Raw genomic sequence first — 26,002 nt, forward strand, 5'->3', positions numbered from 1 at the left:
CTGTACTAGACTCGGTAGCCACGCTGTGGCGCAGTAATCCAGATGAGATAGTACTAGTGTCTGGTACATGGTCTGCAACACTTCCTTTGTAACAAAGGCTCTGGCACGTCTCATTGCACCGAGTCCGCTGAGAAGCTTCTTCGTGATCCTTTGCACGTGTGCTGACCACCTGAGTGAGGGGTCCAGAGTGATACCCAGGTAGGTGAACGAGTCAACCTGCTCATAAACGTTCGTGCCGTCGGTTATGTTGACGGATGTCCCGGCATGCCTCAGTTTCTGAGGGAGCCCAAAGAGCATCGCTTTGGTCTTGTCTGGGTGAAGCAGTAACTTGTTTTCATTCAGCCATTTCACTACTCTCTTCATGTCCATAGAGACAGTCTCTTCACAGGCCTTCACGGAGTCGGCCGAGTAGTACAGGACTGTGTCATCAGCATACATGTGAATGCTGCACTTTTCGATAACATTTGGTAAGTCATTTACATACAAACAGAACAGTAGGGTCCTAAAACACTTCCCTGAGGTACCCCACAGGAAACACGAGTTTTTGTGGAGTATTGACCCTGCAGGCAAGTGCACTGGAAGCGCTCAGAGAGGTAAGATGAGAACCAATCCATGGCACCACTGTCAAAGCCAAGCTTCTTGAGTTTGCCTAACAGAATGTCATGATTAACCGTATCGAAGGCCTTCCTTAGGTCCAGAAACAGAGCAACTGTGACCTTACTGCCGTTGAAGCCAGATGTGATATCCTCAACAATCTTCTGTACAGCAGTCGCTGTGCTATGATGTCGCCTAAACCCGCTTTGGTGAGACGTGAGAAGTTTACATCTGGTCAGGTAACGCGTCACTTGATTACATACAAGCCGTTCCATCACCTTCGACGTAACACTCAAAACTGACACAGGACGATAGTTCCCGACATCAGCACAGTTTCCAGACTTGTGTACAGGTGAGATCTGGGCCTCCTTCCATTCAGAAGGAACCTCTCCAGAGGCGAGTGATAAATTAAATATGTGTGTCAACGGCTTTGCGATCACGGGGGCGGAGTCTTTGAGAAGTTTGGCTGGAATTTTGTCCAAACCTGTTGCTTTCTTTGTTTTTAGCCGTTGAAGTTCATTCATCACTACCGACTCTTCAACGCACTCGAAGCTAAACTTCGTCGTGGGATCAGGTATGTTTTGAAGAGGATCCTCCTGGGAATCTGGCATCCCATCTGTAAGTCTTGAGGCGCAGGATGAGAAGTATTCGTTGAACTCATGTGTCATTTGGTTTGGATCAGACGTGGAGGTATTGTCAGCTCGCACCAATTTCTGGACTCGGCCTTTGGATTTTGATCTCCCTGTAAAAGTATTAATGATCTTCCACATGAGAGATTGGTCACCCTTGGCCTCTGACACAGCTTTGGCAAAGTGACTTCTCTTCTCGTTTCTGATCAGGGATCAGTGTGTGTCCTCGGGCTAGCATCCATACGCCAACGCCTTCCAACAAGGTCGACCGTTCTCGTCCATACTAATCTACAGGCAGATTTTGTACGTGTAGGATCCCGCTGGGTCTCAGTACTTTACCTGTTTCTTTCTACGGATAACTGGAAAGGGTACAGAACCAAGCTGCAAGATTCTGCACGAACAACTATCAAAGGGGCCGGTGCTAGTGTAACGGAAATGAAAAGAAACCTACAGTGGGGGTCGCTGGAAGACAGACGTAGAATGTCCAGACTGTGCATTATGTACAAAATGACTAATAAACTGGTGGATGTCCCAACCACTAAGTATCTGATACCAGCCCAGAAAAGAACACGAAACAGTCATTCCTTCAAATATCAGAACTGGAACTCGTTGCCACCAAGCACAGTTGGGGCATCATCACTAGAAAGCTTTAAACAACACCTGCAATCAAATGTGCCAAGATTAAGTGTAACAAGTCGTTCGGTGTGATACAGCTAGCCGCCGCCACGCCGCGAGCCTGGGAAGCTGGGGTGTTACGCCGAAGGGCGGTTATACCAGCTATACAGATACAGATTCTGTACGTGTAGAATCCCGCTGGCTCTCAGTGCTTTACCTGTGTAAAGCACTCAAGTACTTCCCTCAAGTAGTGCATATTTTTTACTAGAGCTCTTCGCCTTTTCCTTGTATAAAAATATACAAGAACATATATGAAGTACCAGACCATATCCTACATCTTCTTAGAAATTGTATTAAGGCCCAAGATCATGCAGATATGGTGAAAGCTTTTCTTTGGTCATGCTTATTTGCATGAGTTTTACTACATTGAGGATATCACCGGTAGACATATACTCTAACAATGCTTACCAGCATCAAAACCACAACTTGTCATACATGTATTCAAAGATCTAGAGCACGCACGTATTCGAAGTAAAGTATTATATTAGTATTCCTTCTTCCGTGTAGTTAGTATGTTCTGCCAACTCCATCGTCCTTCATGGGTCACAGAATAGGCACACTTTCCATCGACCATTTTTAATGGTGTTGGCAAGACAGCCAAGATAGGTAAAAATTTTCCTTTCCTTGATATGCGTGGCGCGTTCCTAGTGTCAACAGGCCTCAGCATCAAACACGCTAATCAGGGGAACGCTAAGACCCTGTCTCTTACATTCTACTGTCTTAACACCAGGAAGTCCGGGGATTAGGCATGTGGTACTTTTCGTTCGTTTTCTTAAGTTTCAGTCGATAATTATGCCCCACCGGTCGGTATCTCATGTCCAGGGATAGTTTTCACATAAGAGGCTCCTACTCACCTCTAAGCGTGTGTAGTCCGGTGAATAGTTACCCTGCCTCTGGACCAAGACGCCGTGTGCTTTAAGGAAGATCTTACCACACATTAACTCCCAAGTAATTGTTGCATAACTAGTTTAAAAACTCTTAAATGCTCATGAGTTTATGTCAGTCATTCTTTTTGTTTTGTCCAGGTCCAACAATCTTTACAGCTGAGCATATCTTACGCTGCAGATGTCCGTGGAAGGTTTAGTGATCTATAATTTACCTACATTGTCGTACACAGATCCACAAGAGATTCTAAAAACATTTGCAGGCCCACTTTGAAATATTAAACAGAGAGTGATGTGAGAATGAAGTTGAGCAGTTCCCTTAATTGTAATTACAGAGTAATAATATAAATACTACATGCTTCAGATGCCCATGCACGTTTCTTCCCAAACGTGTCTAAGTTATGACGCGACTTCTGACACCTTACTTCCGATTAGGTTTTCCTAGATGCTTGTCAGGTTATATACTTTAGCCCGACCCGATCCCATGTGTTGAAACATTCATATAAAATCCCTGCCTCAGGCGTTTTAAGAAAACGTGCGCTTGACCCAATGTTTAAAGAAAACTGCACAGGTAGCGGTAGTGTCAACACGCTCAGGGGCGAGTTAGGGTGACATTCAGGATGCGAACGCCCAGAGGCGGAGACATTCTGAGTTTAATCCTGGTTTTTTCCAGTGAACGATCTCGATATTGCTCAGGATATTTTTGTCCAGCGATTACGTATTCGTTCTTACCGCTGTGAAGGAGCAGTGGGTAGAGGTTCCGTCAGGCATCCGGTAGGCCGTGGTTTCGAAAACAGGGAATTTTGTTTTTCTAATCAGTGCAGAGTGAACCTGATCTTAACATCGTATAACGATGATCTTCGGTTCAATATGTCACATCAATTCACCTCGCTTGATTACACATACATACCCTTATCAAATACATTATACATAATACATAATTACATGGTACATTATTGTCAAAAAGTAGAAAATCTCTAAGAGGAATTCAACAAGAATCTGTTTACTGCAGTCTTGAACTTAGTCATGTTAGGACTGAAAACCGAGGCTGGTATATATACGTAAGGAGTTCCACAGTTCCAGGGAATTCTACATAAAAATACACACTGCTTCCCTACTCAGCAGTTAGCTCTTATAAAAATAGTATTGAAGTTAGATACAAATCACTACTAGTGGGCTAGTCCCCTGCTGTAGTGCTTTCATGAATGTGTCGCCCAAGGGCTATAGAAATGGAAACTGGCACCGTATGGTGTGAGAAGATTTAAAATTGTTTGTCAATGAGTAACTTCATTTTACAGTCAGAGGCAAGACTTTGGATTCGATCTTACCCCCTAAACTAACTAAAGTGACAATGTGCCATTTGTTGTAATTAGATTTTGTTTGTTTGTTTGTTTGTTAGTTTGTGAAAAACAAAAACATGGAGTGCTCTGCTAATGTAATAAAGCATAATCACAATGCAAATTACATAACTGATTACAAATAAAATTGCATCATACATGTTACACAATATTGCTATTATTGTTATTATAATATTGTCATTATAAAGAATAATACTCATGACTTCACCCTTGATATTTTCGATAAAGTCACACAAGACTAATAAACGTTAGCACATTACCATTAATAAAAATAACGGTAAGATTGAAATGTCATTATGTAAACTAGAAAGACCGACATTTGCTTTGGGGCAAATGTAGCGGATGGCTTCACCACATTTTACGACATGGCAGGGAAAGAAGGAGAAATACAAGGAAAAACAATTCTTTACATTGATATAACTATAGTATGAAGTGACAACAGTTGGATAGCTATCCCCTACATTATTGGTTAGGATTTTTAATTGCATTTCGTGGTTTGGTGAAGCCATAAAAACAATATGTCTTCACCACATAGTGGTGAAGCCATAGTGGTGAAGCCATAATTAGTGACTGTGGAAGTGTAACAAATTGCAGCACGACCTTTGTGTCAATACGTGGTGAACTATTCACTTGACAAAACAGCTATGGGAACTAAAAGGCCATGTGTATAATTGCACATTTAATTACTTGTTTGTCTGTTTGTTTGTTTGTTTGTTTGTTTGTTTGTTTGTTTGTTAATTAGCGTTTGACAATGTATGAGTGTGACAGGTGCGCAGAGTACGGCCATTGTTTCAAACTTTCGCTCTCTAGATCTGTCAATGATTTTGCTTTTCAGAAAAGGTTAGGATCTGCATATAATGCACATACATACATACTGTAGTGTAATGTCTGTATATCTTGTCACGATCAGTAGAAGATTAGCCTGTCAGTACTGAAGTGAGCTGAACTGGATATAGAGACACATTTCAATTCCAATCCGTGTGTAACGGGCCATGGCGGTATATCCGCTGACTGTGGATGGAGATGTCATAATGTCGGACATTTCAGGAGATAAATATACCTCTTTTACTTCGGGGTCAAGACAGGTCACGACCCTCTAATGATGTCGTATTGCAGATGTCAGAGACAATCTTTCATTGTTAAGGAGAGCATCTGTGGCCACATTCGATAAGGATAGTCAGACATACGCTTGATAATCTGACTCACATAAAAGTCTAACGCCTGGATTCACAAGCCCACAGAACACTGAACAAAATCCGTACCTAATAATGCTAGGTTTTGATTCGCAGTAAGCTATCCGCATCTGTATAGCCGGTATAACCGCCTTTCGGCGTAACAAACCAGCTTCGCAGGCACGCAGCTGGCTACATTACACCGAACGACTTGTTACACCTATCCCTTGAACATCTAACTCTAGACATTGTTTAAAGCTATCTAATGACAGTGCCCCTACTGTACTTGGTGACAGCGAGTTCCACTCTGCAATAGTTCTAGGAAAGAATGAATTCTTGAACACCTCAATCCTTGGTTGATAACTCTGGTACTTGAAGGCATGGCTATTTCTTGTTCTCTTCTGGGCTGGTATTAGGTACTTAGTAATTTGGACGTCTTCCAGTTTATCAATCATTCAGCTATGATCTTTCCATAAGTACTGCAGAAGAACATACTGCCGGTAGGAACCAGGCCAGGTGTATTTACATGATGAAGTGGAGCGTTCCTCCCCTCATATAACGCCCAGACGTTACATATGGACTTCCCCGTTCACGGAGACCGTTAACGATATATTTTCATTCATCGACGTGGCCTTTCGACGACCCATCCTAATGTGGCTCCGCTTTGTGTAACAGAGGAATAAATCCTGCAGCCTTGACGGATAGACTTCACCAAACAACCACGCTAACAGTAGATAAAATAAAACCAAACGGCAATATGTGTTATCTTTGGTGCAAGGTATGTAACATATAGACGCAGCTTTGCTACTATTTTGTTACTGGAATCCAGGCTGAGAGTAAATTGTTTGAATTCCAGTGGGGAACACGAAGTAAATTGGAGGCTTGACCTCAGGTCAACTCACTAGATCTTGTGGAATCGCCCCAGATACCAACACCTGCCCCTACTCCTGACTGCCAGAACGGCTTTACCGCGGCGTTAACTACATGGTTCTGTCTTTAACAACATCGATCGCTAGCTGAAATTACTCTAGGGACCTACACAAGTTACTCGACATGTGTAATTTTTTTTTATTTCAACATTTCATGACCAAACATGGCGACGGCACACTCAAGTTATATCAACTTATTTTATGCCGCCACCAACATTAACACAGAGTACAAATACTTCCCTTTTACTTATTTAGTGAGTACTTAATACCAGCCGAGACGAAAAGGATGCCAACAAACAACAACAATACCAGCCGAGAAAAGAACAAGAAATGCCTTCAAGTACCAGAGTTATCAACCAAGGATTGAGGTGTTCAAGAATTCATTCTTTCCTAGAACTATCGCAGAGTGGAACTCGCAGTCACCAAGTACAGTAGGGGCATTGTCATTAGATAGTTTTTTAAAAACAATATCTAGAGTTAGATGTTCAAGGGTTAGGTGTACTAAGTCGTTCGGTGTAATGTAGCCAGCTGTCGCCGCGCCGCGTGCCTGCGAAGCTGGTGTGTTACGCCGAAGGGTGGTTATACCGGCTATACAGATACAGATACTTGTCTTTTTAGAACAAAAAATATTTTTAAAAGTTATGTCCAAACATATAGTATACGCCTGTCGTGCAACGCAGGAAAGTGACCTAGACATTTGTTTAATACAAAGATCGCATTGCAGACCGTGAAATTGCTTCTTTAGCGAGAGATATTGGCTTATATAGTCAGTGATAGCATTTACCAGAAGTGGCAATTGCCTATATGGTATGCCAGTGGTTTGACGAGTTGGCACCCTTGACCATGAACTCTAGAAACTACTTACAGAGTGTATTGCAATGCATCACATCGAATTTTCAATGGTATTTGATATGTTCTCTGTGCGTCACTGGAATATATATTCTAGTGCACTTCGCGGAACGTCAATATACACTTACTACTATTCTAGCACTTACGAAAAGGTTGTAAGTGTTTTAAGCACTTTGATTCAAGTGAAAAGATGTATTCTCAAACACGAAGTGATGAGGATAGTACAGTCTAAGTGTGTGAAACTTCATACAGCATTCACCTTAACTTTGTTACTATTCTCAACGTACTGTACAATTTCTTTCTGTTATTTTCAAGTTACAAAATTGCTGTTGCTGTTTTTCTTTCTTTTTTCCTTTTCGTTGTTTGTGTGTCTATGGTTTATGTCTCCAACCTTGATATGGTGTCTTTGGAGCTCACGCACGTTCCCGCTAGACTATCATCTCGCGAGAATACATTACAAGATGGCGCCCATAATTGGAACATTCTAGGGCAAAGGGCTGGCTTGGCATCCAATAACATAGGCATTATGTCAGAAAAAAGTTGTCAACAGTTATCTACCTGAGTTTTAGACCATGAGCTGCTGAATTGTGACCTTACATAATACATAAAATACAACGAACAGAACATACAGATTCACGACAATTACAATATGTAACGTTACAACACATAAAAACTAAGTCTGCATTTCACTGTTATAGAGTCTGATTGTGCGATGTTTTTCTACAACTTATCTTCAGACCATTGTGCATTTTTGGCATATTGATTTTAGAAGAGGTCAATGACACACGAAAGACAACAGTTCCTATGATGTAGCGTGCATCGTGATTACCCTGTTGACTAGTATCAGATCAAGCAAAGATCACTCTGTGGGCAACTGTTCCGCGGAACATCATCCTCAATCAGTCAAACATAATTGGTGAATTACTTTCACTTGAGTACCGGGTTTGGTCGATCAGGTACATGGCTTAAGATAGAGCACTTCTTCGCGGATCATTTCTTGATGAAGAGGCTGGATACATCATGTAGTTAGTGATCGTTATCAGTGGCCTTGCAATAAACCGTGAACGATCTATCTCGGCCAAACGACGAGAGAAGATATCTGACATTTTTGCGTGGCTACTCCAGTCATTTTTGTCTAGGAGAAGAAAGATGAAACTAGAAGGGTAACATTTTTAAAGCAAATGCATAATGTTTACCTTGAAGTTCGCGTATGGTCTTCTCTGTTAAGTCTTACTCAAACACATTCATATATATGGTCAAACAGGAGTCTAAATCCCTCCTGCTATAAAATTACAACATGATGTAAACCAACACCAGTTACCATGGTGACAGACGTCAACAAATCAGGTCATTGGCCAGGTCAGAGGTCAGAGAAGGAAGAGGAAACTGAGCAAAAACAATATGTTTCCTTCGGTAAACATAAAGCTTATGCGGATCAGGCGTGACTTCATGGCTATATGTGAATTTATGCAAATCCATACATAAAGCTTTTAAAGCAGGATACCCTGTGTATTACGTAAACTATACAAGTAGAACTTTTCTACTGACATTAGACTTCGGACAAATCACCCATCGGTTTCTTAGCCTTCAAAATCCATACCAATAATAAGCTCTCAAGGACATGCATGTGTATATTCTGGCTCCTTTGAGTTCAAATAAGGTAACCTATGTTCCTCAAGTTCATGTAGGGTAGCCTTTGATCCTCAAGTTCAAGTAAGGTAGTCCTCCTCCCCAAGTGTCCAAATGTCACGGTATTCTGGTCTGGATGAATATGTACGCCGTGTCTCGTGATTGTATGTTCTGCCAGGAGAGAAGGGCACACGGGTGAAGCAATGTCTGTCTTCTAAAGGTCACATTACCAAATCAATTGGATTCACATTTCCAATACAGTCACCCCTAAACATTCTTCATACCTGATAGTACATATATTGGAATAAGAAAAAGGAGGCGTTATATAAAGAATAAAGATGCATTCGTAAGATATGTATATCCTTAGTCTAATATTAATTGGAAAGCTCCAGATTTTTACCGTTATCCTTCCGGCAAATACTTGATTGTACGTGACTATTCAAGAATAAGTTGTGCAGAAAGACTGCTCACCTATCCCAAACACTTAAAAGCCATGATGAATTTAGAAAATAAGCAAACTATACCTGCAAAAGATTTACATATCATGTGTACATACATGTAGTCTGTCTTATAGAAGCTGTTAAATCACTACTCAGTTTAATCAAGTCAACGAGGCACTTTTACATTCCACCGATAGCATTGTAATCCCGTTCTGGTAGAAAAGCAAATAAAAATATACATCATGTCTGCACAACGCGATTGAATTTCCTTCCCATGTACAATTCCATGTCCAATTTGTGAAAGGCTTCCGACGCTAAGGCCACACCAATTTAATTTGTTGGTTCTCGTATTTTTTCAAAAAAAATATGAAGCGACAGGGCGAAAAACGTATTGATTCAGTCTGCTACGTCTGCTATGTTGTATTGAAAATAAAGTTTCAAAGTTTCAAAAAAATTAAAGAAAAAAATAAAAACAGTTCTATGCATCCTATTACTCGTATAACCCCCAAATGCTACAAAAGGAGCCACGAAGTCAACACAAAAGGCTGGGTTGATATTTGAACAATGAATTTTGAACCTTTTAATCAAACCACTGCATTGATAGATGGAAAAGCTGTTACAACAAGTAGGAAGAAAATGAATTTCCTCAACTGTTCAGAACTAATTCAGAACCAGAATCTTTTTTTTTTTTTGCAAATCAGAAAAAAATTAAGAGGCGAATCCGAGATCCAACAAACTAAATTGGTGTGGCCTAAACGCTGTGGCGGTCGGTCTTTGCCGGTTTATGATATGGCACATTGGGCGTGTGATGGTGCCACGACTGGGCAAGTGGAGACCGTGTTCAGGCCCATTTACACACGCAAGGACGTGGAGAGACTCGGAAACACACTTCGTGTGAGGAAAGTCGTTGGATCACCGAGAATAAATGCGTGTTCTGAGGGACGCCATTGACACATAAGTACCTAATACCAGCCCAGAAAAGAACAAGAAATAGTCATGCCTTTAAGTACCAGAGGATTGAGGTGTTCAAAAATTCATTCTTTCCTAGAACTATCGCAGAGTGGAACTCGCTGTCACCAAGTACAGTAAGGACATTATCATTAGATAGCTTTAAACAATGTCTAGACTCTAAGTTAGATGTTCAAGGGTTAGATGTAACAAGTCGTTCGGTGTAATCTATTTTATTTTATTTTCCGTCATTTTTATACAGGGTAACCCAATTCAGTGATGGCACTGCTTTTCAACGGGGCCCTGTATCACACAGCACAATACAACAATCACATACAAATAACAACATTAGCATACAGAAATTATACAATAAATAATTATAATGGCAATGATAATGATAATAACGAAAACAATAAATAAATTATAATGGCAATGATAATAACGAAAACACAGTAATTAACCAATAACAGTAATAAATAGTAGTAATAACAAAAAATACATCATTGTCCAGTCCAGTCATTGTCATTGTCATTGTCCAGTCCTATATGTTGGCATGGAGGGGTCAGAGGTCAGGCCAATTCTTACATTTCATTTTAAAAATGGACATGGACGGACAGGTCTTAATAGCAGTTGCCAGTTGCTATCTAGCCAAAGCTGATATGTTGCGCCGAAGGGTGGTTATACCGGCTATACAGATACAGAATAAATGCGTGTTGTGAGGCACGTCATTGAAACAGTACGTCTAATATTTGGGAAACTGAGTCTTGCAAACGTTTCATGTCAGATTAAACTGTACAAAACACCATAAAGGCAGGTTGATGAACTGGTTTATTGATATATCACACACTAAAAGTACAAAATCGTAGCCCTGAGGCTACATTGTAGGGTACTATTATACATGCAATAAAACACCTCCGAAGACAATGAGACGAAATATTTACATTGGAGGTCGCCGACAGACATTCTCACATAGCATTCAAGAACTAACACAATATGGTGGTATTCATAAAGCGTTGTTCAGTTGTTAACAATTTAACTATTCCTGGCAACAGCATTTTGTTCTTGAGAGATCCTGATGATAGTCGGGCAGAGCAGATAAAGATTCCGTTCAATCAATAAAAAACTGGTGTCATCTTTTAAGGTGTTAGAAAAGTGAAACCCATTAAAAGACACGCCAAGTGTTAAGTTCAGTTGACGAATTAACGGTCCCCTATGTGGGACTATTGTCATTATTCTTCATAATGCTGGCAGGTAAAGGCCATTTATTTTCATAAGCACAGCCATGCGCGAAAAGCCATTGCCATCGCTCTAGAAGAGGCAGATACCTTGGGAAAGCAAAGTTCTCAAATTCGCAGCATGAACACATAGGCGAATATGGCCTCCCGACCAATACCGAAATCCCCACAACCATGGTTAGCAGTAGGTCGGGAGCAAGGTCGCCTGTGGTTGGCTGGTGTTCGGCGATGTCGGTTACTGTTCGGCTGCGCCGACCAACTATTTCAACATGTTTAAAATATTCGGGTGTGAAGGTTCGCCCATTGTTGGCTGGTGTTCGGGAGTAGTCCGCAGTGTTTGGAACTTTATCCGGGGTTCGTATTTTACTCCAGCTTCTGTAACACACCAGCTTCTGTATCTGTATAGCCAGTATAACCACCTTACGGCGTAACACACCAGCTTCGCTGGTACGCGGCGCGACGGCAGCTGGCTACATTGCACCGATCGACTTGTTACAACTAACCCTTGAACATCTAACTCTAGCCATTGTTTAAAGCTATCTAATGATTTACCGGGTGAAAAAAATTTAGTATCATTCTAAACGCAAACGGACAGTGACGAAACGTCGTAATTTTAGAGACTTACATAAAAAAAACGATTTCTCAGTCAAATCATCATAGACTCGATGACGCACGTGAACAACAGAAAAAGAATTCCCAAGGTTCTATAAATTAGCAAAGCAACAACACATCAATCTCTAGTTCAAGCATTAGAAACATTTATTTCAGACATCAATCATCAAAGTGTCAGGATGAGCTGGATTCATGCTTGTTAACATCCTTATCTTAACATCAATACATAACATTGAACATTATGATCACCTCAATGTTTTTGAATTACATCGATAATGCTTTCATCAATGTCGTAACGTGTCTTATCTAGTAGCCTACACATTTTCTCTTATGCATATGGAACAATAGAAAATCCTATGGATAAATGGCTTGCCGACATGGATCTTGTGAAAAATTTTCATGTTCGCTCATGTTTTATTTTCCAAGTCAAAAGTGTCTTTCTTCGCAATTATGTATTTATCATATCATGCTACTTGTGATCTAAGTTCATTTTTTTTATTATTTACTTCATCGGTCACCACAAAACAAGGCTCATGGGAGCCACTTAAAATGTTTTGGGTTACAGAACAGCCAGTGGGGACAGATGTTTGTTGGCCTTAGACTTGAAGCGTTTAAGGTTATACTCATAGAAGCAATCACGAGGTAGCTTATTCCAAACTGATGTTGTTCTTGGAAAGAAGCTTTCAGCATGGAACTTCCTCCTAAGAGGTGGAGAATGGAGGGGGAGAGGGTGATCCAAATTCATCCGATGGAAGTAAACATTACGTACAACGTGTGACGTGACACACAGTCAGTGTGGACTTTCATATGGCTCTAATTCTTCTGCTAGGGGCCATTTGCTTCGTCCATTTACCTATTAAATCCTAATTTTATGGTTAGCTCTTAACGACTTTACACCATCCTTATGAAATACGTTATGGTCCTGCCTTTCCTCAAGACAGCTTATACTTCCTTTAACGTCTTGGCATTTGGGCGGAAAGCAATAAAAGTTGTTAGGACCTGTTTGCCACTCAACATCGATTGACGGATTAGCATTACATGCTACAAAGTTAATTGGAAACAACAACTTAAGCAAGAACAAACGATTTCCCTATGTGGGGTCGTGTGGCGTAGCGGCAGAGTGCTCGAATCGAAACCAAGAGATCCCGGGTTCGAGTCCTGACATGCCACCAATCTTGTGCCCCTGGGAAAGACACTTTACACGACTTTCCTCACTTAGCTCAGGTGAAAATGAGTATTGTCCTGTCATGTATTTGTCCCCTGTGTTGGTGGCGGCATTAATATAAGTTGAAAAAACTTGAGTGTGTCGTTACCATGTCTGGTGATAACATGCTGGAATAAAAAAAAACGATTTCCCTGTACTTTGAAATTCGGCGCTGTATGCTACATGTATGTTGTCGATGCCAGTCAGTACTGACTATTAGAACCCCGATAACTTCAGCAGACCAGGGGTGGCTGATTTCATTTCGATAAGGAGGAGTCCGTATGGAGGGATTACACAAGCCATGGAGTCCACAACACGCTATGGCTGTTCCGATCGAAGGGTTCATCATTTGAAATTCACGGCATTGCCATCTTCAGCACTCATAAGAGCGCGCGGGGTTCTGAGAGTCATCGTGCAGCTGTGCATCACGGCGTGTGCCCTGTCAGGTTGATGTATGAACTTTTCCGGAAAGGTTTGGCGCAGTTGGCTGGAGATTCAGCGATAAGTTGTGGGAGTTCTAGATCTTCTGAACGCTGTAGATAAGCTCGTGTTCTGCATCTACGTATTCGTCTGGACTCCGTCGACGTGCAGATGTAACAGACCAGAATACACCCGAAACTCGGGTGGTCTTTGTTTGCGCATATTCTCAGAATACCACAAGACACACCTGCACAAAAAGCCAAGAAATTTTCATTTATAGGCTCCAGAAGATATAAAGCTCGCAAAGGGAGACACTGTATCAATCTGCTTAGCAGGCTGAAGGGAGACATGAATCTCAGAGGGCAAGGCCCTCCCACAACAGAAATGAAACTCCAAGAGCTAACTGAAGGGAAACAGAAGACACAGTGGAAGAAGATGGAAGAAGACTGAATGCAGCTGAAGGACGTTTTCTTACGACTAGAGAAGCAGGGTACAGTGGATGATGATGATGATGATGATGATACAACCCTGGTCAGAACTTACCCCTGTATATTTTTGCCAGGGGTATGTTCTGGGCTGTTACACCTTTATCCGTATTATGGAAGTTCCAGTACACGTTTGTCTAAAACATCGGCGTTCGTCATACGTCACGTCAATGTCATTCCAATATATGCTGGACTTGAGTCAGGTTCTGGACAGTTTTTTGGCATGTGTGTGTGTGGAAAATTTCTCATAAGAATGTATTTTTTATAGATTAACACTGAGATATTGCGTGTATTACCGATCGGACAGTCCATAAACCTGTTTATAGTTCAGATGAGTGACCCGTCAAACGTGACCTTCTCCATAATATCACCGGCCCTGTCAGACACCCATCACCGTCCATCCTGCCTCACGGACACGGCAATGTCCTATCACACGGCGGGGTACATAATAGCTGGTAATATTCATATTGTGGTTTATTGGGGGAAAACTCTCTTTAGCTGCCCACGCGTGGGTGACAGTTATTCCTCTGGGAGAGACTGCACATCTACTCACATGAATTCTACACATCCTTGGGACGCCTAGTGTCTATGTATGATGTCTTACGATGTGGCTCTGATATATGTAGTTCTGGCTGGTGTAATGACCTGAGGGTTTGTCCATAGCTAATTCAGGACAAATTTTACCTTGCATTGGGTCCTAAATATATTGATATACGCAACTCACTATACACTAGACTATCAGCTTCTATGCCAGCGTTTACCACAATGAACTTGAAAAGCATCTATTGGTTAAATACATAATGACTTCGGACAACCCCTACATGCTATACTGCGGTATATATTAAAGACTGTATAGATATTAGAAACTACTCCAATGATTGTATAAGTTCATACCTATCTCATACAAGCCACACACTCTTGTATTATTTAGGTTGGCCTTATGAACATGTAGTCAATATGTACTAGTAAATGCCATACTTTGTACCCTGTACAACTGTTTTGCAATTAAGTTATAGATCTTAGTCAGTAATTTAGTCGACACTGTGTAATACTCATAGAACCCGCATAGTATGTATACGTACAACTCCACATTATACTCTTTAGGAATATAGTACAGTGTAGCCTAGAGCATACGTGTAGAGATGTACTAGGTCTTAGTTAGTTCTATTCAACATTTTGCCAGACATGATACCCGTTGAACCTACATGTAGAATCTTGATAGACTCATTCCAGGTAGTAATCTTATTATTATCTGCCCTACATTGTACCTGTTACAATCGCTGTGCAATAAACGTTGACTTGACTTGTTTAAAGTTAAAACTTTTGGTCCAACACAAAAAAATTCTCACACCTAGCTTAGAGCTTTCGACCAGTCACTCTGGTCTTCCTCAGTAGACTGACCCAGTGAGGCTTGTCACGTGGCTTCTTTGAAGTGTGACGTCAACACTGGGTCAAAGGTATCTGGTAGACGATGTCGGCCCCCGTCGCGGTTCAATGTAGGGTGATGGGCCCTGATGTATATGGCTTCCTTCACCCCTCTCAAGAATTTTTTGTGTTGGACCAAAAGTTTTAACTTTAAACATGTAACTACCAACACAGATGAACTTTCATGATAGTTGACTTGACTTGACTTGAGTTCTCCCCGTGTTGCAGACCCGCGAGGCCGGCTGTACCATCGTCTGTTTGATGAGTATGACCAGGACGTGCGGCCTACACTCGCTCCTCCTGACGTGGTGGAGGTGCACTTCATCGCTATTCTCTCGCACATTGTAGAAGTGGTGAGTTACATGTATGATTTAAGGGCTTTGATGTTCACTAGCAAGTATCTATACTCAGAGTATCGTAGGGTAGACAACTTCTGGAAAAATGAAACACACATTGTTATTAATGATCATAACTGTTGCTAATACGCAATATTTATTTCCTGGCTAGAATGTAATAGGAAAGATGATGTATTCCTAATTTTTCTGAACTTGTGTCAAACTTACTTCAGTTACATTGTATGTTCATGTATGATATGTATATGATTTAAGGGCTTTGAAGAATAAAATCGTTCAAAAAAAGTTACATCTAGATTATACGTCGTAGGTTAGATCCGACACATTGTACGAGCAGTAATTTTGAACGATGTATGAAAGTTTAAGTCCATAACAAAATGCAAAACAAAGAATACGCGCTACTGGAGGTTCAATTCATCGCTAGTCTCTCTCACATTGTAGAAGTGGTACGTTATGTAGATTATACTAATCCCCAAGCAGATCATACGGTGGCAAGGCAGTATCTATTGGCCACTGGATACTGTCTGGCTAATGGATACTGCCTGGCTAATGGATACTGCTTAGCCAATTTGATAATGTCTTTTGCGGCCACCGACAGATCTGCTTGAAGATTAGATCATACATGTACGTCGTAAACACGTTATTAGTTAGATCTGACACATTGTAGAAGGACCTAGAAGTGATAAAGGTTTGAAGGAACTATTAAGTTTGTAGTTCATAGCAACATGCAACATGCAAAACAAAGAATGTGTGTTGGCACACCTAGCTGGTTATAGTGGTTTTATTCAAAATATAGTGTTATGATATGTAAATAAGATAGATAATGTAGTGTAAAACATATGCTAGTTCAGTAAAATCACTATTAACACATGGGTCCAAGTAGCCCGGTGATACAGTAAGAGAAAACCAATTATACAACAATGTGAATACGTAAAACACAATAAACTTTTAGTGAGTTAGATGACAACCTTCCATGGAAGATAGATGTTGGAATTATAGAAGACAAAAGACCCTTCTTTTGAAAATACCTTTAATCAGTCCAGGAGTCCCCGTAGACGCCGAATGTACGTACATGTACGAGGGCTGAGCCTTGTGCCGGTCTCCAAACGTCTTAAGATCATAAATATTTCAAAGCAACTACTTGGCGGAATCTCATGCACTCCAGGAGCAGGGCTTTACTTTCGGACCCCCGGCATGCCGAAAACACATTAGGATTACACGTGAGTCACTGGCACAACGATGATCCAGATTGAAACCGCTGACCCAAGAAATTGAAGACATGACTGAGAATCAGAGGGTCTTTGGGGTGTTGTGGAAGCAATCAGCGAGCGACTTTCCCTGAATGTTTATGAAGTTTAAAAGCCCAAAGTCAGGTAACCGTGTTTACAGTAAGGCCACAGCGGCCGGCCAGAAACCCCTCGGAGACATATGGTTAGTTACGTCAGAGGCAGGTCCTTACATAAGGTTCAAGGGCGCTATCTTTTTGCAACAAGATTCTAAACATCTTTATATAATTCTCGGTATCAGCAAGCTGCTTTAGAAATGTCTTGCCAGATCCTCCGGCAAAGTAAACTAAAAGAAAATTTAAAAAAATTAATGGCAAAATTTCGACAATCGCATTCTTACTCTTTCACCCTGTTTTTTTTCAGGACGCAAAGAAGCAAATACTGACAGCAAACCTATGGCTCCATATGGTAAGGACTCTAAATAACACGAATGTTCACGAATGTTCACGAAAGTTTCAATTTCAACTGTAGGCAGTTCAAATGCCATAGCCATGGATGTCCATAAAAAGGAAAAGTAGTTGTTACGTGCATCTAGATAATATGCAATAAAACCGACAATTACGATTCTATCTATTCACGGTATGGCATACTTGTATCTATGTATTATTCATCTAAAAGCACTGACAATTACGATTCTATCTATTCACGACATGGCAAACTTGTATCTATGTATAGCACCACGGAGTTACTAAATGATAGCACTGACAATTGCGATCTGGAAAACTATGTATTATTCATATGCCAGTCCTAACTATAATTTTGATGATTTCAGATGTGGTACGACCCTCGGCTAGAGTGGAATAAAGCTGACTACGGGAACGTGACGACGTTAGTAGTTCCTGACGAGCGGGTCTGGAAACCGGACGTGGTGCTCTACCAAAAGTCTGTATCATTTGTTATGTTTACCGAAGGAAAACATATTGTTTTTACTACGTTTCTTCTTCTGTTCCAAACACTAACCTCTGACCTGACCAATGGCCTGATTTGTTGATGTCTGTCACCATGGTAACTGGTGTTGGGTTACATCATGTTGCAATTTTGGTAGACTTCTGTCTGACCATATATATTAATGTAACGTTACATGTATTTGAGTAAGAAAAGCAAACCGTATCCGAAGGTAAACATTATGCATTTGCTTTGCAAATGTTACCTTTCTAGTTTATTTATTGATCTTAAAAACAATTGGGTGGTACCTTCAGTTTAGAACAACTGATTTCCAAGGTAGCCCAACAGAACAAGTTACAAAGGACATAGACAATCAAATAATTAAACATAGAGATAATTAATAATATGAACAAAGAGTACAAGTAATCAATCATTAGAAACATGACATGTCAACCAAAACAAATAGTCAAAATCATAAGGCATAATCATAGTCCGTGTCATTCCAGTCGAAAGATAAGTCAGTCGATGAGGTCAGGGGTCATGTGTTTAGTGCTCTCTTAAGAGCATTCAATGTGGTTGTTTGTTTAGTTTCATCATTTAACAAGTTATCAGATCCTTTTTTTGGACGAGTCCATGTCATGATGACGAGTGCGTTGTTGTGTTGTCATCCATTACCAAGAACGTAACACAACTTCTGGTCTGCCGAACACGCTAATGAAATTTTGCCGATGTCACTACCCTCTTGTATGTACATCCTAATCAATCTTACCTGTACCGCTACATCAATCCAACTTTCCGCCTAATGCCTAAAATTCAACAAGTAGTGAATCTACAATCCGTATCTATAATTTCCTATCGAGATATTAAATCTGTTAATCTTCCACGAATGTATTTGACCCCCATGTGCGGTTATGGCGCGCGCCTTCTGATATTACCCAATTATTGACAACCAATGGCATCTATCATATCGCAATCTGGTACAGAATGGGTGATAGCGGCTGACCCCGGAATGCCAGACTTTGACCCTCTAGCCAACCTTGGGGTCGTCCAATAAAGTTTTGCATCAAACCCGGAATAACCTGTTTTTCTGCTCCGTCCACATCAGTCATTCATATCTGTGCGGTTTGACTTCATGTCGTTTTAAGTTTTATTGCTTTTCCAAAAGTCAATATCGGAGAATCGCGGAAGATGAACAAGAATTTGAATTTGAATGTATGAAGACGTTTATCAGTTACTTTAATTGTTGCCGAGAATGCTGCTTTCTTAGTTGTTACCTGAATTTATTAATTAACCTGAATTGCAGAGACTTACATGTACGTCTCTGCAATTAGGAGCAAGTGGGCGGATAGCCTTTTGTAGCTCCTATATGTCCATCGTGGTTCTTATGTATTCGTCGATGATGTTCTTGAGTAATAGTTGTAAACGTAACAATTCTTTCTCTATCGTGCTAGCCGTTCTTTTGTAATTCCACCTATCCTTATGGGTCTGGAGGTTTACAAACCACAATAATTGCCAGAACCATGCCAACTGAAAAGTCATGTAACTCGGATTGACGGCAATGTTCCCACGCTATTATTTGGCATGGGAGCGGTTTGCCAGGCCGCCATCGACAATTTTCGCGTTCCGTAGATTGGAGGCGATTTTCAAGAGCCATTATTGAACTTGGGGAACATTTCGGGACACAAAAATGACATTATCACGTATTATACAGCAGCTTTATGGGTGAGGTTGAAATTGCGTATACCTTAAAAAACAGAAACCGCTTAAAAATAGATTGGCATTTAGATAGCGAAAATCAAACAGTAGTTTAACTACAACCTTATCCCTACCCTAGCGGTGCAGCATTCTTAGGCCAACCGACAAGTCTTAGATTCTCTGTTGGATTAAACTGGACAAGATTTCAGTCATTCAATGTAATACTGTATTTATACAGTCTCAATATTATACCTATGACAAAAATGAAACACAGACAAATACACAATAAAAGAAAATAGGATTTATTTCACAAAATGTAGGAAATGCCATCTGCTAAGATATTGAATCCCAAAGAACTACCCAGGACGTTACATGGAGGCCCCGTGTTTGGGGAGAGCAACACCCCACGCACGTTAAAGAACCCACCACACTTATCGAAAACAGTAGGGGTCCTTCCCGGCGTGAGTGGTTCAAACCTTACAGTGTGGTCTTACGCAGCTTGTACTTTTCTTCTGATCTGTCTTAGTATTCTTATAAAGTTTCTTTCTTATTGTTTTTGTTTAGAACCAAATAAAAAAGTACTTACCTGTACATGTACAAAACTGGTGCATTATGCCTAAAGGCGGTTTACCGGTTATGCAAAACACACAAACAAACAAACAAGATTAGAGATATTATTTGATGGAAAACTAAACATTCCCCTGTGTTCTATAGCGCCGATTCAGCGTTTGACGGCTGGGCTAAGATGCACGTCCTGATCAACAATGACGGTACTGTTGTGTGGGAACACCCCGCCATCGTCATGTCCGCGTGTGAGATGGACGTGTCCGCATTCCCATTTGACAGTCAAGTCTGCACACTCACGTTCGGGCCCTGGGTCCAGGACGCCACAGAGGTTGTTCTCCAAACAATGTTCATAATCTCCAAATAGATCCTACGTTGGCAATTCAAGGCAGTATCCATTGGCCAGAGGAGTGTCCATTAGCCACCGAAGGATCTGGATGGAGAGTAATTACAATATTTCTAGGTTTATCATGCAGTATTTCCGTACTTCTCCAAGCAGATCCTAGGGTGGCAAAAGACAGTATCAAATTGGCCACGCGGTATCCATTGGCCAGAGAGGGTCCCAAGGGTGGCGTATTGGACCCTGGCGACTGGATATATACTGCCTGGCCAATTTGATACTGTCTTTTTCCACCGTAGGATCCGTTTGTAGAACTACGGAAATACTGCATGAAAAACCTAGAAATATCGTAATCTGCAAGCAGATCCTACGGTAGCTAGACAGTATCCTTCGGTGGCTAATGGACACCCCTCCAGCCAATGGATACTCCCTTGCCACCGTATGATTTTCGTTGGCTAGTACACATTCCTCTGGCCAATGGATAATGCCTTGCCACCGTAGAATCTGCTTGGAGATTATACATATTGTCCCAGGCTACCGTGTTTTTGTGTGTAAATGTTTCCCTTAAAAAAACGTTGGGTTATATCATATGACCATTCAGATCTGTTACGTGTTGCACTAGTACAGATATGTTCATTCCCGTTGGTGGAATTTGGTTTCTGAGTTAGCTCAGACGCCCTATTAAAACCTTATCTTCTTTAGGTGTTGATGATCAGCGACAGCGCAGCGAGCAACCTCAAGCACTTCAGCGCCAACGTCGGCGCCTCCGGCTGGGACGTGCTCTCTCTCAACGCCCGAGACCAGAAGGTGTCTTACGACGGAGTCTACTGGGGCACAACTCCCAAGAACTTCTCCGAGACTGACATCACCATCCACCTGCGAAGGAAGCCGACCTTCTATGTCTTCAACCTTCTGCTCCCGTGCGTGCTGCTGGCCGTGATGATGGCCGCCACCTTCCTCCTCCCCATAGATAACGGAGAGAAGGTCTCCTTTGGAGTGTCCATCTTACTAGCGCTGGTCGTCTTTCAACTGCTAATGGTGCAGCTCCTTCCCGAGTCAGAGAGCTTACCGTGGATAGGTAATGTACAGCTTAAGTGCTCACTAATCTTCCACGGTATGATAGAACTGTTATTGAGAGGGGGGTTCTGAAGTACACTGATGAGCCGTAAAATAACAAAGCTAGATGGTTGTTGGAGATCCTTCAAGCCCCAATTAGGTTTCATTTGCAACGCAATCCTACTCTGACGTATCGACCAAATTTCCTGGATCCGGAGGGCAGAGGTTCATGGTCGTTTTGCAACTACAAACTAGCAAAGTAAAAGCATTACTCTTTCCTGCAAACGAGTCTAAAATCCTCACCAAAGGGGATATATGTAAAAAAAATCGCCATCAGGACAATGTTTAAGATATAGGTAAAGCAGTCTCAGTAACAATTTAACACAATTCAAAATTGATAAAGTTGACAGTTGTTTGGATCCATTGAAATCCTGTCTGTAAGTTAGTACCCCAGACGTTTCACTAAGGTACGACTGCTTGAGCGAGATGTCGGTTGGCTTGAGGAATGAATCCCCTCTACTATATACGTAGTACTCAATTATATTACAATTTTACAGGTTATATGATATACTAGTATTTTCTTGATGACATTGCCATAGATCCTGCTTTTGGGCATCTTCTGCTTAACAGTACGTGCTCCGAGCCAAGTCTTTTGTAGCCACTGGATGAATTTTGTCTAAAGGTATAATAGGTCTAAAAGCATGGTAATTTGGCTTCAATTTGAGTGTGTTCCTGGACTTAGCTTGAAGTCTTTGCAAATGGGTGTATGGTACAGCAACTAATTCTGGTTGGCATCTTTCAAGAACTCGTTCCAATATCCTTAACTGGACAGCGTAATTTGACTTTTGACCAGATGTTTCCGCCTTTCTTTGATGGAACTTAAGCAAAATTACAAAACAAGCTATAATGTGGTTTGTGGAATAAAGTCCTGCATGAAAGCGGCTTACCCTAGACTCTTCCCCCCTAATGTTGTACGGAAATTGAAGCTATTGATCTTCTTTTCTTTCTTGGTGCACTCAAAAGTAATTATAAGTACTGTATGCTTACAATGACGTTTACTTAATATGTTTCAGTAATATCTCATAACGCCAAAAAACAGTGACTCAAGCAACTGGATATCATTTTGGAAACGGTCAGATGTTTCAAGTGGCATCCACTATCTTCTACCGTCAGTGACACTGGAGACAACACTTAAGCTCCTGTTCTGAAACAACAGGAGCTATTTTACTTACTTGCATCATCCTTGTCTTGACGTTTCTAAGTTTTGTTTCCATTTGGACTTTTAAAAAGTCATCTTCACTTATTTGCAAAGCAATCCAATCAATGCTTATGAGCCTGCCTTTCTGACAACCCTCCAGTGTCACTGACGAAAGGTAGTGGATGTTAACTGAAACGTCTGACAGTTTCCAAAATCATATCCAGTTGCATGATTAACTGTCTTTTGGCGTATCTTATTACCTGGATGTCTAACCTTCACCGAAGTATCCCACATCGTCTTGTCATCTCTCCTCCAGGTAAATTCGTCATCATAGCCATGGTACTGATGGCCGCTTCACTGGCAATCTCCACCATCGTCATCAACGTCTGCAGCCGCGCCACGGGCCCGGGCAAGAGGCCGCTGGGCCCGTGGACACGGCGGGTCTTCCTCCGCTACACGGCAAAGATCCTCCTCATGGGCGACCTCTCCCAGGAGGACCAGCCCTACAGCCTCATAGACGGTCGCAACAACGTCTGCGAGCAGGTTCCGATGGCGTCCAAGACCGTCCAAAGCTTCGTCCTTCTGCCAGGAAGTTCCGATGATGTGGACAAGAAAGACGACAACGCGGCGTCTGCGGAGATGCTGGACATCATGAGAGGGATCAAGAAGGGACTGGACTCGCTGCTCATCTACTACGAGGAGAAGGAGAAAGTCGAGGGCATCGAGAGTGAGTGGAAGCTGCTTGCCAAGGTGTTGGATCGGATCTGCTTGCTCCTGTACCTTGTAGGAGCTTCTACGTGCTTGCTGGCGTTTTATTTCAGCTCGACGGTCATCACACCAGAAGATACCTAAAGTAAAAATAACTCTCCAGCAAGTCTTGCCATCGCTGCCGCATCCTGGCGCGAAAACAGATACAGGTACTGCTGAACACGAGACCACGGCATCGATGTGTTTATCAACATCATCATGATGCAAAGAATGTCAGAATATGCCAGTCGTGCTGAGTTGTAGTGCCATATCGCATGGAGCTGTTTTGTACTGCGGAAATGTGCTTGTCAGTGTGACCGTTTTTGTCCCTGAAATATTGTTTCGTGGCTAGTTAAGTTACAAAGGACGAGACGAGTGCAGTGGATACTGAATAAACTGTCAGTTAACGTACGAATATCTAATATTAAGTAATATCTGCCATAGTTAGATATTGTGTCTAAAATAGAAGGTAAATATAATTAGCATTGTAATGCAAAATACTTCATTGTATGAATAGATGGATGCGTTAGAAGCATAGCAATTGTGATTGCATATAATAATTGCTAGATAATGCTAAGGAAAAAGTCGTGAAAAGAAAATTTCGAAGAACTGTAATTGGATAGAAATGTACACAGGTGCATGCTATTCTATGATATCATATGATATGATATGATACAATATGACTAATATGATAAGAAAATGAGGCAAAAGTATGATGTAAGCATTTAACTTTTGATGAGGAAATGTTGCACTGTTCAATGAATATAAATCGTAAGATACCAAACAATATCAAGGGTTATGCCAGAATTTAGTTGCACGTTGTTACTAAATTATCGTGGCTATCAATAATTATTATATTACTATAAAGAAAGTCATGTTGTCACTCGTTGTGAACAGGTGCGTATAGAAAAATGATGATAAAGCAAATTACAATATTTAGCATGCTTAACTGTAGCTTCATAATCATCTAATGTGGAGTTTAATAAATATAACGACAAAATCGATTATGTAGATACATTAGACACTAGTATCTAGAATGTTGATAATGAATATCATATTATTGTATCACCGAGTTTTAATATTCCATTTGAAACTGTCTTAAGATTTGCCAGCTGCGATATGTATGACTTTCAAATCATAAGTTAATGAAATAATGGCTGAAGTTGTACTCAGGGGCGTGTGAAATGCTGAGTAGTTATCTGTCAAAAGACCCTCGGTGACTGCACTTCACTATTCAGTCTGCACCAGCTGTGTAAACTGCACTACAATGGCAGCGTTTCGCTTTCAGTACTCAGAGCATGTTTGATAGCAGTCCTGTCAATATTTCTCTATAGACCAGCCATGTGTTGGTTACTTACTGAGGTCGAAAAGTTCCTGATCAAACTCATATCAAGCGTTATTAAAAATTGGATTGTAAATGTATACCCTTAAATGACTAACTAGTATGTTATGTATGCCACTTGCTCTGTACAAATGCTAAGGTTGATTAGGCACCTTTTAGTGTATACATGTAATGGTACGTACTAAATGATAGTTACTGGTAGGATCCGTACATATACTTTATGCGAGAGGACTTAGGACTCTAAAAATGTATCACTATGAAATAAAATCAGTATATCTGTGACGCGTGGGAGGCTGTCTTTACTGTGTGTGTGTGTGTGTGTGTGTGTGTGTGTGTGTGTGTGTGTGTGTGTGTGTGTGTGTGTGTGTGTGTGTGTGTGTTGTACGCGAAAAGACTGGATCATACCGTGGCCGACAAGAACAAAATTTTACACCGCAACTTTTGGTGTTTTACACCGCAACTTTTGGTGTTTTACACTGCAACTTTGGGTGTTTTACACTGCAACTTTTGCTGTGTTTTACACTGCAACTTTTGCTGTGTTTTACACTGCAACTTTCGGTGTTTTACACTGCAACTTTTGCTGTGTTTTACACTGCAACTTTTGCTGTGTTTTACACTGCAACTTTTGCTGTGTGGAAAACTTACACCCCTCCCCTTTTATAATGGACGGTCCCCCTGTCAGGTCAAAGGTGACAACGATGGCATGCAAACTACGTCGACTGAGTTATCCTTTTCGTGCATAAGTTTTTTTAGAGGAAAAGCTTGGCTACGTTGTGACGTTAGTTTTTTCTAAAGGTTTTCTAGCTTTGGCCTATAGATCGGGATAAATTTAAAAATGTTTCGACCAGGTCCAGTGATTACAAATTATGTTGCTATCTAGTGAATGTTGGTAACGTTTGCACCGCTACGTGTTGATGTCGACGCATGGTATGATAGAAATGATGTCTGTCTGAAGGCGTAAATATGTAATTAGCTTAAACTATCGTGGCATGATGTCATAAACGCTTGCATGCGGCGATAGTCGTCTTCCACGTTTCCCCGCCTTTGA

The 26,002-nt window shown here is 41.1% G+C and overlaps 1 protein-coding gene across 1 annotated transcript in view; it reads left to right on the top strand.

The window, feature by feature from the left end:
• Nucleotides 1–23,975, top strand: part of LOC109470746 (neuronal acetylcholine receptor subunit alpha-10-like) — a 27,067-nt gene extending 3,092 nt beyond the window's left edge. Inside the window, exons 2-7 of the mRNA XM_019769816.1 lie at nucleotides 15,717–15,841; nucleotides 17,491–17,535; nucleotides 17,900–18,009; nucleotides 20,422–20,602; nucleotides 21,314–21,689; nucleotides 23,182–23,975. Coding sequence (XP_019625375.1) covers nucleotides 15,717–15,841; nucleotides 17,491–17,535; nucleotides 17,900–18,009; nucleotides 20,422–20,602; nucleotides 21,314–21,689; nucleotides 23,182–23,717 — 1,373 coding nt within the window. The 3' untranslated portion in view covers nucleotides 23,718–23,975. The remainder of the gene's footprint in view (nucleotides 1–15,716; nucleotides 15,842–17,490; nucleotides 17,536–17,899; nucleotides 18,010–20,421; nucleotides 20,603–21,313; nucleotides 21,690–23,181) is intronic.
• The last annotated feature ends 2,027 nt before the right edge of the window (nucleotides 23,976–26,002 follow it).

Source organism: Branchiostoma belcheri, unplaced genomic scaffold (genome assembly GCF_001625305.1).
Source record: "Branchiostoma belcheri isolate BF01 breed outbred unplaced genomic scaffold, Haploidv18h27 scaffold23, whole genome shotgun sequence".
In the NCBI taxonomy this organism is placed as follows: domain Eukaryota; kingdom Metazoa; phylum Chordata; class Leptocardii; order Amphioxiformes; family Branchiostomatidae; genus Branchiostoma; species Branchiostoma belcheri.